Raw genomic sequence first — 12,844 nt, 5'->3', positions numbered from 1 at the left:
AAGTAGGAAGGGAGCGTCTCAGCTTTCTCGGACCAAGACCATTCGACTCAGCACCCCGAAGACTACAACTGGTGAAATTTTAATTTTTGCCCTAACTTCCCCTTTAAAAATATCTTTGTTTGAATGATCCAGAGGCTTGTCGTTATGTTCCGGCTTGTGCCCGTGTTACTGGACGGATACAGTTGGACTACATGTACAAGTTGTAGGTGAACATCCGACCCAATAGTGATGTTCTGCTCCACGTTCAAAGTCACAGGAACGCGACGCGAAGAATCCCGGGAAACACTCTGCTCCGCGTTACTGTAACGTAAAGAAAATCTGTTCTGCTCTACGTTCACGTAAAGAAATCACATGGAATGTGTGCTGGAAGTTTGATCTATTGGCTATTTATTTTTTCTAAATAATATTATTATTATTTGATAACCGCAATCAGTAATACAAGCTGGATCGACATTTGTGTACACTGTATTCATGTATTGTAAAACTGTGGAGACAATGTGCAATAAAACGATGAAAATGTGAAGAAATTGTGTAGAGAAAGAAAGGGATTCAAACAAGTTTTCGTACAACACTCATCAGGAATCTTCGTTGTACTAAAGGACACTGAAAACAAAATTGAACTATTATAGAAAATCTAAGTTTAAGAGAAATAACACTAAGAACAACAGCAGTGAAATTTACAAGTGTGAATTTTAACAATGAAAGCGAGAGCAATAACGAATGTGTGTACTAACACTTAACTTGCAACTGAAAAGTGAACAAAGAAGAGAAAGAAAGAAGGAAGGACAAAGTGATAACAAATAACAGCAGTACATTACACCTAGAACATTAACGGCCAAGCTTGGCCGCACCAAACATGACACTTTACTTGAACAATTTCAACCCAATTATACTATCTTTCTGTACACACAAATTAGGCTGATACAGACGCTGACAGATGGCTTCCAAAACCTTTAACTGTAGTCCATAACCATGACGACCACGGCACAATACAGTGAATGAAGAGTCGGAATACGAATTGCAACAATCAGGACTAGCCAACAGATGATTGTACACTGAAGACTTGCTACCACGAAACCTACGCACAACACTAACATTCTCACCGGCACTCTCACGATCACTACAATCGTCGCTCTCCGACTCATTGCTCCCTTCACCGTCCGTCCCATCATCTGCTTCCTCTGCGCTCTCTCTGTTACCGTATATTCTCTATTATAAGCGCCGTGCTTATATATTTTCAACACCCCTCTACCCCGTGCTTAAATTGGAGACCGCGCTTATATTGGAGACCGTGCTTTTATTTTTTCAATCAATACATCCATACAGAGCGAGAAGAAATACATGCTAGATATCATGCATGCAGCATTGATTTCCACCAAGACCGTGCTTATAATAGAGACCGTGCTTATAATGTTTCGAAGGGTGCTCACAGTGTGCTAGTATTAGAGACTGTGCTAGTAATGGAGAATATACGGTATCCCGCCTGACATGGTCCATTGAACGGGACTCGGCCGTCACCCTGCTCTCACGTCCCTCCTTACGCCCTTGTCCGTTGAGTGCGTAGTTTCTGTTGTAGTTGGCTTTCTTCACATTTTCATCATTTTATTGCACATTGTCGCCACAGTTTTACAATACATGAATACAGTGTACACAAATGTCGATCCAGCTTGTATTACTGATTGCGGTTATCAAATTGTTGTCTCCTCGTCGTTTGTTCAATTATTATTATTATTATTATTATTATTATTATGTAGAAGAGAAAAGGACATATCGATACGAGTTAAGAGTAACTCTCCATCACTGTAACATGATACTATATACAGTCAGAAAGTGCAATAACTAGGCACAAAACTGACAGAGTACTGAAACATTCGACGTCCTGACACCTAGCTTCAACACATCTCCGTAGCGCTAACCGACAGCCTTCCAACTTGGAAGGTTCAAGGTTATAGAAAGACCAAAGAGGGGAAGGCAAGCGCAACGAAAACGAGCAAAAGCTACAGTCCCAACGGAACAAAGAATGTCGATTGTTACTGGACGATGACGAGACCAGTACGATATTTGACAAAGCGGTCTAACTACAATTCGAAGCAGCAAAGCAGCACACCACCCAACTTGGGTGGGTCATAAATATCAAAGATAAATAAAGAAAGGGAAGCTTTGCGAAAACGAATTGTACAAGCCGAAAGCCAAACTCCTACAGTACTCCTCATGCATGACATTGTGATGGACTAGTTGACTACAAAACAAGTTGTTTCACACGACGTACGTTTCGCCGTATGGTTCGTGACGGCTCATCAGGTGTGCAATTTGAAACTCGGATGTTGAGCCATAAATAAATATGTAGAAGAGAAAAGGACATATCGATACGAGTTAAGAGTAACTCTCCATCACTGTAACATGATACTATATACAGTCAGAAAGTGCAATAACTAGGCACAAAACTGACAGAGTACTGAAACATTCGACGTCCTGACACCTAGCTTCAACACATCTCCGTAGCGCTAACCGACAGCCTTCCAACTTGGAAGGTTCAAGGTTATAGAAAGACCAAAGAGGGGAAGGCAAGCGCAACGAAAACGAGCAAAAGCTACAGTCCCAACGGAACAAAGAATGTCGATTGTTACTGGACGATGACGAGACCAGTACGATATTTGACAAAGCGGTCTAACTACAATTCGAAGCAGCAAAGCAGCACACCACCCAACTTGGGTGGGTCATAAATATCAAAGATAAATAAAGAAAGGGAAGCTTTGCGAAAACGAATTGTACAAGCCGAAAGCCAAACTCCTACAGTACTCCTCATGCATGACATTGTGATGGACTAGTTGACTACAAAACAAGTTGTTTCACACGACGTACGTTTCGCCGTATGGTTCGTGACGGCTCATCAGGTGTGCAATTTGAAACTCGGATGTTGAGCCATAAATAAATATGTAGAAGAGAAAAGGACATATCGATACGAGTTAAGAGTAACTCTCCATCACTGTAACATGATACTATATACAGTCAGAAAGTGCAATAACTAGGCACAAAACTGACAGAGTACTGAAACATTCGACGTCCTGACACCTAGCTTCAACACATCTCCGTAGCGCTAACCGACAGCCTTCCAACTTGGAAGGTTCAAGGTTATAGAAAGACCAAAGAGGGGAAGGCAAGCGCAACGAAAACGAGCAAAAGCTACAGTCCCAACGGAACAAAGAATGTCGATTGTTACTGGACGATGACGAGACCAGTACGATATTTGACAAAGCGGTCTAACTACAATTCGAAGCAGCAAAGCAGCACACCACCCAACTTGGGTGGGTCATAAATATCAAAGATAAATAAAGAAAGGGAAGCTTTGCGAAAACGAATTGTACAAGCCGAAAGCCAAACTCCTACAGTACTCCTCATGCATGACATTGTGATGGACTAGTTGACTACAAAACAAGTTGTTTCACACGACGTACGTTTCGCCGTATGGTTCGTGACGGCTCATCAGGTGTGCAATTTGAAACTCGGATGTTGAGCCATAAATAAATATGTAGAAGAGAAAAGGACATATCGATACGAGTTAAGAGTAACTCTCCATCACTGTAACATGATACTATATACAGTCAGAAAGTGCAATAACTAGGCACAAAACTGACAGAGTACTGAAACATTCGACGTCCTGACACCTAGCTTCAACACATCTCCGTAGCGCTAACCGACAGCCTTCCAACTTGGAAGGTTCAAGGTTATAGAAAGACCAAAGAGGGGAAGGCAAGCGCAACGAAAACGAGCAAAAGCTACAGTCCCAACGGAACAAAGAATGTCGATTGTTACTGGACGATGACGAGACCAGTACGATATTTGACAAAGCGGTCTAACTACAATTCGAAGCAGCAAAGCAGCACACCACCCAACTTGGGTGGGTCATAAATATCAAAGATAAATAAAGAAAGGGAAGCTTTGCGAAAACGAATTGTACAAGCCGAAAGCCAAACTCCTACAGTACTCCTCATGCATGACATTGTGATGGACTAGTTGACTACAAAACAAGTTGTTTCACACGACGTACGTTTCGCCGTATGGTTCGTGACGGCTCATCAGGTGTGCAATTTGAAACTCGGATGTTGAGCCATAAATAAATATGTAGAAGAGAAAAGGACATATCGATACGAGTTAAGAGTAACTCTCCATCACTGTAACATGATACTATATACAGTCAGAAAGTGCAATAACTAGGCACAAAACTGACAGAGTACTGAAACATTCGACGTCCTGACACCTAGCTTCAACACATCTCCGTAGCGCTAACCGACAGCCTTCCAACTTGGAAGGTTCAAGGTTATAGAAAGACCAAAGAGGGGAAGGCAAGCGCAACGAAAACGAGCAAAAGCTACAGTCCCAACGGAACAAAGAATGTCGATTGTTACTGGACGATGACGAGACCAGTACGATATTTGACAAAGCGGTCTAACTACAATTCGAAGCAGCAAAGCAGCACACCACCCAACTTGGGTGGGTCATAAATATCAAAGATAAATAAAGAAAGGGAAGCTTTGCGAAAACGAATTGTACAAGCCGAAAGCCAAACTCCTACAGTACTCCTCATGCATGACATTGTGGCACTTTCTGACTGTATATAGTATCATGTTACAGTGATGGAGAGTTACTCTTAACTCGTATCGATATGTCCTTTTCTCTTCTACATATTTATTTATGGCTCAACATCCGAGTTTCAAATTATTATTATTATTATTATTATTATTATTATTATTATTATTATTATTATTATTATTATTATTATTATTATTATTATTATTATTAACTTAGAAGTTGCGTTCCTAGTTGGAACAATCAACTTCATTATTATTAACACTAAGAGCAACAGCAGTGAAATTTACAAGTGTGAATTTTAACAATCAAAGCGAGAAGTGAACAAAGGAGAAATGAAGGAAAGACAACGTGATAACACATAACAGCAGTACATTACACCTAGAACATTAACGGCCAAGCTTGGCCGCACTAAACACGACACGTTACTTGAACAATTTCAACCTAATTATACTATCTTTCTGTACACACAAATTAGGCTTATACAGACGCTGATAGATAGCTTCCAACACTTTTAACTGTAGTCCATAACCATGACGACCACGGCACAATACAGTGAACGAAGAGTCGGAATACGAATTGCAACAATCAGGACTAGCTAGCAGATGATTGTACACTGAAGACTTGCTACCACGAAACCTACGCACAACACTAACACTCTCACCGGCACTCTCACCATCACTCCCATCACTGCTCTCCGACTCACTGCTCCCTCCGCCGTGTAATGTACTAGGTGTAATGTACTGCTGTTATGTGTTATCACGTTGTCTTTCCTTCATTTCTCCTTTGTTCATTTCTCGCTTTGATTGTTAAAATTCACACTTGTAAATTTCACTGCTGTTCCTCTTAGTGTTATTTCTCTAACTTAGATTTTCTATAATAGTTCATTATTATTATTATTATTATTATTATTACAAAAAAGTATTGTCTACGCATGCATCTACGCAAGAGTCACCACCAGCCAATTAGGACATGTGTCAAAGTATTGAACGTTTTCGTTCCCTTCTTGTCAAAATACTACAGGGAATGATGGAAATAAGCTAAGAGACTACAACTATAAGGAAAAGAAGTTCAGAAATATATCACTCCAATTATGTGTAGAAGTGACACGAAAAAAATAGATGTGAAGAATCAAGAAAACAGCATGCAAATCCAATAAGTGACAAAAACGTAGTGACAAGAAAAAGAGAGAAACATCAAGAGATCTATTTCGCACCTTCACGACGAACAGTGCCAAACAACTGTAAAGACAACACATTCTCCTTCTGAACACAAAGCTCAGGGTCTAACTTACGTATGTACAAAGCTAACGGCCAAGTCGTCGGGTCAGGGAAACGGTACCTCGGCAATCAAGTGTCACCTGTCGGGCAGTGCTAGTTGTCGTGAGTGGTACTCCGATGATGTATTCTCTGTTTTGTCGCGTGGTAGGTCTTTGTTACATCTTGCCGTGTTGGAAGCTTTGTACATACGTAAGTTAGACCCTGAGCTTTGTGTTCAGAAGGAGAATGTGTTGTCTTTACAGTTGTTTGGCACTGTTCGTCGTGAAGGTGCGAAATAGATCTCTTGATGTTTCTCTCTTTTTCTTGTCACTACGTTTTTGTCACTTATTGGATTTGCATGCTGTTTTCTTGATTCTTCACATCTATTTTTTTCGTGTCACTTCTACACATAATTGGAGTGATATATTTCTGAACTTCTTTTCCTTATAGTTGTAGTCTCTTAGCTTATTTCCATCATTCCCTGTAGTATTTTGACAAGAAGGGAACGAAAACGTTCAATACTTTGACACATGTCCTAATTGGCTGGTGGTGACTCTTGCGTAGATGCATGCGTAGACAATACTTTTTTTGTAATATTTTCTGCCTCCGTCCTACTTTCAAATTATTATTATTATTATTATTTTATCAATGAAAGCGAGAGCAATAACGAATGCGTGTACTAACACTAAACTTGCAACTGGAAAATGAACAAAGAAGATAAGGGACAAAGTGATAACAAATAACAGCAGTACATTACACCTAGAAAATTAACGGCCAAGCTTGGCCGCACATAACATGACACTTTACTTGAACAATTTCAACCCAATTTCAATTTATTATTTTATTTTATTTTATTGGGAACACCAGGCGCGTAGGCAGGGGGGGGGGGTGCTTTGGGTGCCAAAGCACCCCCCTCAAAAATTTCGACCATGGGTCTGGCTTGGCATGCATTGTATGATCAAACAACCGTGACTGCCCTCAGCCCAGACTGGGTGCATGCTACGTAGATCTGCGAGTACTGCATCGTACTACACGTGCTTGCACTTTTCCGTTGCAGTCAGTGTGCAAGTATTAGTTACTCCATGAACAAAGTGGTCTCAAATTCCTAAAATGCGCTACTTGTGGCGCATGTTGCTGCGAAGGTAGCAGGTCTGAAAACACCGACAAAATCAGCGAAGCGCTTGCCAAGGAAAGAAGGTGCGGAACTGCTTACCCTACCCCGCTGGAAGGTCGTTACAGTGTACTTGAAAAATGCTAGCTTGCCTTCATCCCCTGCCACCTGGAGACATGGATCGCTTGAAAACGAAGGTTCTTGACCTGAATTTGAACGCGCGTCTTCTTCAGCGTATTGTTGAGTGCTGAAAGGTCTGCCTCAAACTCTGATGAAGACGTCGACCTCAGCTGCAAGTGCAGTGAAGCGGGAGGCCACAAACTAAAGCTTGGTCAGTCGACAATGCTCTGCCTCAATTTCTAGCTGATTTCTTTGCCCCTCGAGTGGACAAAATAAATTCGAAAAATCGCTCTGGGAAGCAACAATTTTAATGACGCGGAGGAAGTAGATTGTTGGAATGGCAAGCTGGAGACATTCATAATACATCAATAATTCAAGGTGTACACCGCACTACAGTCCATTTCAAAACTATAGACGCGTACCTAGGCAAAAACCGTTATGCCAGCATCTATTCCACATACAATCTGTGATCACTTTCTGCATAATTTTTTCCAAATTGGGCGTCTGTTATCCAATCGTTTAGAAACTATATGAGAGTAATTGTGGAGCGGACCTGAGCAATATTCCGAAAACTATTCTCAAAAAGCTCCAGCCAAATTTGAAATATTTCAAAAACCCTACGCGTCTATAGTTTTGAAATGGACTGTAGCATGCATACAATATGCATACATGTACAAGATTCCTCAAAAGAACGTTATTGGAAGAAAATTATGGGCACCCCCTTGACCATGATCCTGGCTACGCCCCTGGAACACAGCCCTACAAAGAAACATGTGGAGACAAACACAAAACTATGTTTGATATTTCGTCTCTTCTTTCCTGCACAGCGGTATTTCACGCAGGACGACTTCTCTGCTGGACTACCTGAGATATCTGCCACTGATGAACTAGTGCCCTTAGTGAGCACGGCCGTGACGGATATGATGGCCAGGCTGCACGGTAAGTCTGTAGCAACAAGGAGGCACGTGTGTGTGTGTGTGTGTGTGTGTGTGCGTGCGTGGGCGTGGGTGCGTGGGTGTGCGTGTGTGTGATCCCCGGTAGCCTAATCGGTAGGGCACTGTCCCGGAAAGACAGGGAGTGCTGGCCCCGAATCCCGCGCATGGATCCTTCTCTTGCAACAAGTCTACATCCGGGCGTGGCGGTATCCATGGTGGCGATGTGTCTCCGCATGCGTTGTGGAATGTGTAACAATGTGGGTGTCTAGTCATTTCCTGTGTTGCTTATACAATAGAGTGGTGTCTCACATCAGTTTGTCATGTGACTAAATTTGTATAGAAAGTAATCATGTAATGTAGACAGTAGAACCAACATGGCCACCGACATCATGTGACCCGTAGATGCAGGGGTTGAGTGGTGTTCATATCTTTGTCATGTGACTAAATTTGTATAGAAAGTGATCATGTCATGTGGACTAGTGTTGAAACGATCTCACCGGATACTCGTTAGCTCGCTCGCCAGAAACTCGGCTCGTTTGTGCGGCCAGCTCGTTTGCACTAACGAACACCGTACACCGTACTCTGACACATGGCAGTACATGTCGACTGGGGAGTCGTAAACTATTTTACGACTCCCTGGTCGATCGAGAGTCCAGTCTCGCGCAAAGTGAAAATCACTCGCAGTTACAGGTGACTGTATGCCTGCACGACACTTGAGTTGTTTCAGTTGTCGTTGCAGCTTTGGTGGACTCTACCGATGTCTTGTTCCGCATCTGCTGACCTGTCGCAGGATATGCTTCGGTCACCTCTCCATTCAAGTGAAAGTTACGCTCAGTCGTTTGGAAGTTTTCTCCCGCGATGCAGCGAAGACCAGGGCTACTTGCAATCTTTGCAAAACGGTCTATTATTACAAAGGCTAATCGACGACGGCGCTGAAAAGACATCTCGACACCAAACAGCAGTCCGAAGTGAAGCAGCAGCAAAACAAAAAGCCGGCGGTGTTATTTGAACCAGCTGAAAAAAATCGAACTTAGAAAAAAATTATTCAAAAAAAATAATCATATAATCATTATATGAGCCGCAATCAGCGAAAACGACCCTTAGAGATTTCGTAATTTTTTCGAGAAAAAGGTCGATTTGTGACGTTCAACGATTGTTTTGATCGCGCTGCGAACAGCGCGACGACTTCTTGAACTCCTTGCTTGAAGTAATTTATTTTGAAGTTAGTTGAAGTGGTGTCGAGTGACGACTCCAGTGTTCCTTGATCTTGCTGCGATGGATGCGGACGCCAGAGCTGTTCGCAGCGCACACACGGCAGTCATTGTCTACAGCTAGCTCGAGCCTGGTGGGGATCCGGGAGTGGATGCTGAAGTAGCCGCTGAAGTTCAGAATAGGGATGAGACGTTCTTTGGTTCCGACATCCGCATGTCGACAGCGAGGCGGAATCGCAGCCGTCATCTCCTGCTGCGATGCGGCTCAAGGTGGCCGATGACTCGTCAGAGTCGGAAGATGAGGAGTCGTCACCTGAGATAAATTCTGAGTCTGGGGCTAGTGACGGCAGCGACGTCGTGTCTTCAGCTGCGGAGGAAGAAATGGAAGACGAGATTGCGGAACGACTCCACGCAGGATGCAGCTGCGAATATGTCGATCATTTCTCCGCACTCATCAGCTATTCTTTGTCATTATAGCTGCTTACTGCACTATTTCAAAAGTATTCAAGCTGCCCACTCACCTTCGAATGCTGAATATTCATTGTACACATACATCGTATACATACATTGCACCAATTTGGGGTACACCTTGTATTTTGGTGTATACACCCGTTTAGAATCAGAATATTGAACTTTTTCTTGGCTGAGGTCCTTCAGTAGATATGGTTCAACAAATTTCTAACCAAAAAGGAATTTTGAAAATGTTGACCCAAAGGGCTGTTTTCGCTGGTTGAGGCCCATATTATAATGCCACATCAATGAAACTCGTTAGCTCGCTCGATCGATAGCTTGCTCGTTAGTGGAACTGATCGCTCGTTTGTTATAGATACGCTCGTTTCAACACTAATGTGGACAGTAGAACCAACATGGCCGACGTCATGTGACCCATACATGTGGGTGTTGAGTGGAGAGTTGAAATCAACATGGCTGCTCTGTTTGGTCATGTGACAGATGTAAAACCGCTCTATTCCACTTCCCTGCACGGCTGGGCCGCCGAGCTCTGTACACTGGCGTATGCCATCTCTGGTCTAGGCACACAGAAAGTACAGTCTAGTTGCAAGCGGCGAAATCCGACCTGAAGTGTACTGTATTTCCCGGAGTATAAGTCACATTCGATTATACATGTATGTCGCACCCCCACTTTTGGGTTTGAGCCATATTGTTTGGATACGGTCACTTCAGTAGTAAGCCATGCTTGATTGTAAGTCGCACCCCCCCCCCCCTTTTTACCCTTGAAGTCTAATGTAAAAGGGTACGACATACATCCGGGGAAATACGGTATATTTGGAGCTGCGCGTCAGCTTGTCTCGTTTGTCTGTTCTTGTCCTGGGTGTGCAGAGCTAGCGCAGTATGATGACGGAGTCAACAGGGCAGACAGCTTGCTGGAGCAGGCGAGCAACGTCGGCGTACTAAGTCAACTCGATCCGGCCACTTTCCCCTGGTTCTGAGAATGGTAAATTAGCCTGTACTGGCGATTGTTTGACCGCTAGTGTGATGCGCACAACGGTTAATACTTCTCGAGCAATCCTTTAGCTCCGACTGGATGTGTGGTCCCTAAATGTTTTCTATCACGAGGCGTACGAATGTTGTCGTTCGCGTGTCCAATTGTTCGTTCTATGTTAGTTTTTTACCGCCATGCTAATGGATGACAAAGAAGTGATCATTTTCAAGTCTGCGGCGGCATGGTTCTGCTACGAGTTTGCCGTTGCTTCCGATCACGAATGCATACGATGCTGCTGCGCCTTGCCGGGCTGGTCTTTTCCAGGCGTGGTTGTCTCTCGTACTTCAAACTACTACTGAACAGGAGACTGATGTGGAAAGGCTACTGCAGCGAAAATGCTGTACCGCGGCGTGCTGCTGCTGCTGCTTTCTGCTTGCGCACAAACCTTCCGCCATGAAACACACATTCTTTGAGACGACACTAACGATATGCATGAGACAACACTAACGCTATGCATGAGGTGACTGAATCCTGATATGCATGAAGAACGCTGCTGCTGCACATTATTACACCGCATAACACTAGACCTTACGATTTTCAGACAGCATAAAACTCATCAGCCGCAGTCAGTGCGCGATGTCCACGACTTTCTTTATATAACTCAACGCACACAGCCGTCCGCTCTGCATGTCTTGTACCGCTGTACTAACATGTTGTCTACATGGTGCACGGCACCAATACTTCTTCTAAAGCTGCTATGGTCTGCAAGAATCCTACCTACTAGTATTGCCCGTCAAGTATCTCTCTATCATCATCACGGTCTTGTCTTTCTAGATATTGTATGATGTCGCGGACCGGTTTGCATGTGTGTGTTTCCTCTGATCGCATGTGCACCTGCTGTCTTCACAATTCTACAAATCGCTCTTAGCCATCATCGTTATTATCATCCTTACTACACACAGCTATGCTCACTGAGCCAACGCAGTGACTCTCATTGGCCGGTGCCAATGAACCACCCCGGCATGGAGATTTCCCCAGCATGGGTGACGTCACACTGGTGCTACACTGGCCTTGCCAAGAACAAATGCGCTAGCTGACACGCCAGGGCTACAATTCTTGGCGCATTCATTTCTATCGGTCACTTCTTTGACCTCCGGACAGACTCGGCGTGGCCTTGTTATGTGGATGTGAACTATTCTACAGTGCTGCTCAATGAAATCCAGTCGTGAGAGTCAAGTTGGCGCCGTGCACCTTTTCGCAGCCCATGCAGTGTTCACAGCATGGAGTAGTAGAATACTGTATTGTACTACTCCCCCGGTTTGCATGTCTATGGCTGCGCAACCCCCGGCGCGTACTTGAGAAACTTGACTGGATTTCATTGAGCAGGACTGTACCTGTAGGCTGTTTGTGTTGCTGGTGGGCATGTGTGAATTAGGGTAAGATAGTAAGCAGGGAGTCGTAAAATACCGGTATTTTACGACTCCCTGATAGTAAGACGCCAGGCCAGGGTGCTTGCAGTGTGTTGTGTGGTTAGTGTTGCATCACCATTCCTGTGCGGCAATGGCCAACATGTACATGATTGTAGTTAGGTTCCCTGTAACAAGACGGCAACGTCTGTAGGGCCTTCCCTATCAAAATAATAAATTCTACTACTACTACTACTACTACTACTACTAGTAGTTCTTCAGCAGAGTCGCACGCCCAAGAACGTTGTTTCCAAGGGGTTAGTTAGCCAGGGACGTTCTTATTTTTCAGAAATCTGGCTGCGTTCTTATAGCACGCTCTTAGAAACAATCCGTACTGGATCATATGTATCCCACAAGCTCCGAGAAAACCAACACCGCCGTTCTTAGCTTTTATTTAGGCTGTGGCGTTCTTAGTATTTCAGGCTGGAGGTTTTTGGGATCCACGTTCTTCACCGTGCGACTCTACTGTATAGAGGTTATGTGAATGATGATGTCATGGTGCTGTCATGATGATGTCATGGCGGTGAGTCGGCGGAACCGCTTATGGGTGCTCTTATAACACCAGACTCCCGAGAGGCATGGTCGCGTGTGCACGTGTGTGTGTGTGTGTGTGTGTGTGTGTGTGTGTGTGTGTGTGTGTGTGTGTGTGTGTGTGTGTGTGTGTGTGTAATCTGGCACAGATAGTTTTCTTGTTGCCATGGAATGCTTGCAAGA

At 43.8% G+C, this 12,844-nt stretch overlaps 1 protein-coding gene across 2 annotated transcripts in view; it reads left to right on the top strand.

The window, feature by feature from the left end:
• LOC135808434 (transformation/transcription domain-associated protein-like) overlaps positions 1–11,826 on the top strand; it is a gene marked incomplete at its 5' end in the record, with an annotated part of 55,149 nt that extends 43,323 nt beyond the window's left edge. For both annotated transcript variants that reach the window (XM_065321624.1, XM_065321623.1), the window contains 2 exon segments: positions 7,905–8,016; positions 10,562–11,826. In XM_065321624.1, coding sequence (XP_065177696.1) covers positions 7,905–8,016; positions 10,562–10,671 — 222 coding nt within the window.
• Between the last annotated feature and the right edge of the window lie 1,018 nt (positions 11,827–12,844).

Source organism: Sycon ciliatum, chromosome 2, assembly GCF_964019385.1.
Source record: "Sycon ciliatum chromosome 2, ocSycCili1.1, whole genome shotgun sequence".
In the NCBI taxonomy this organism is placed as follows: domain Eukaryota; kingdom Metazoa; phylum Porifera; class Calcarea; order Leucosolenida; family Sycettidae; genus Sycon; species Sycon ciliatum.
This window is presented reverse-complemented; position numbering and strand designations above follow the sequence as displayed.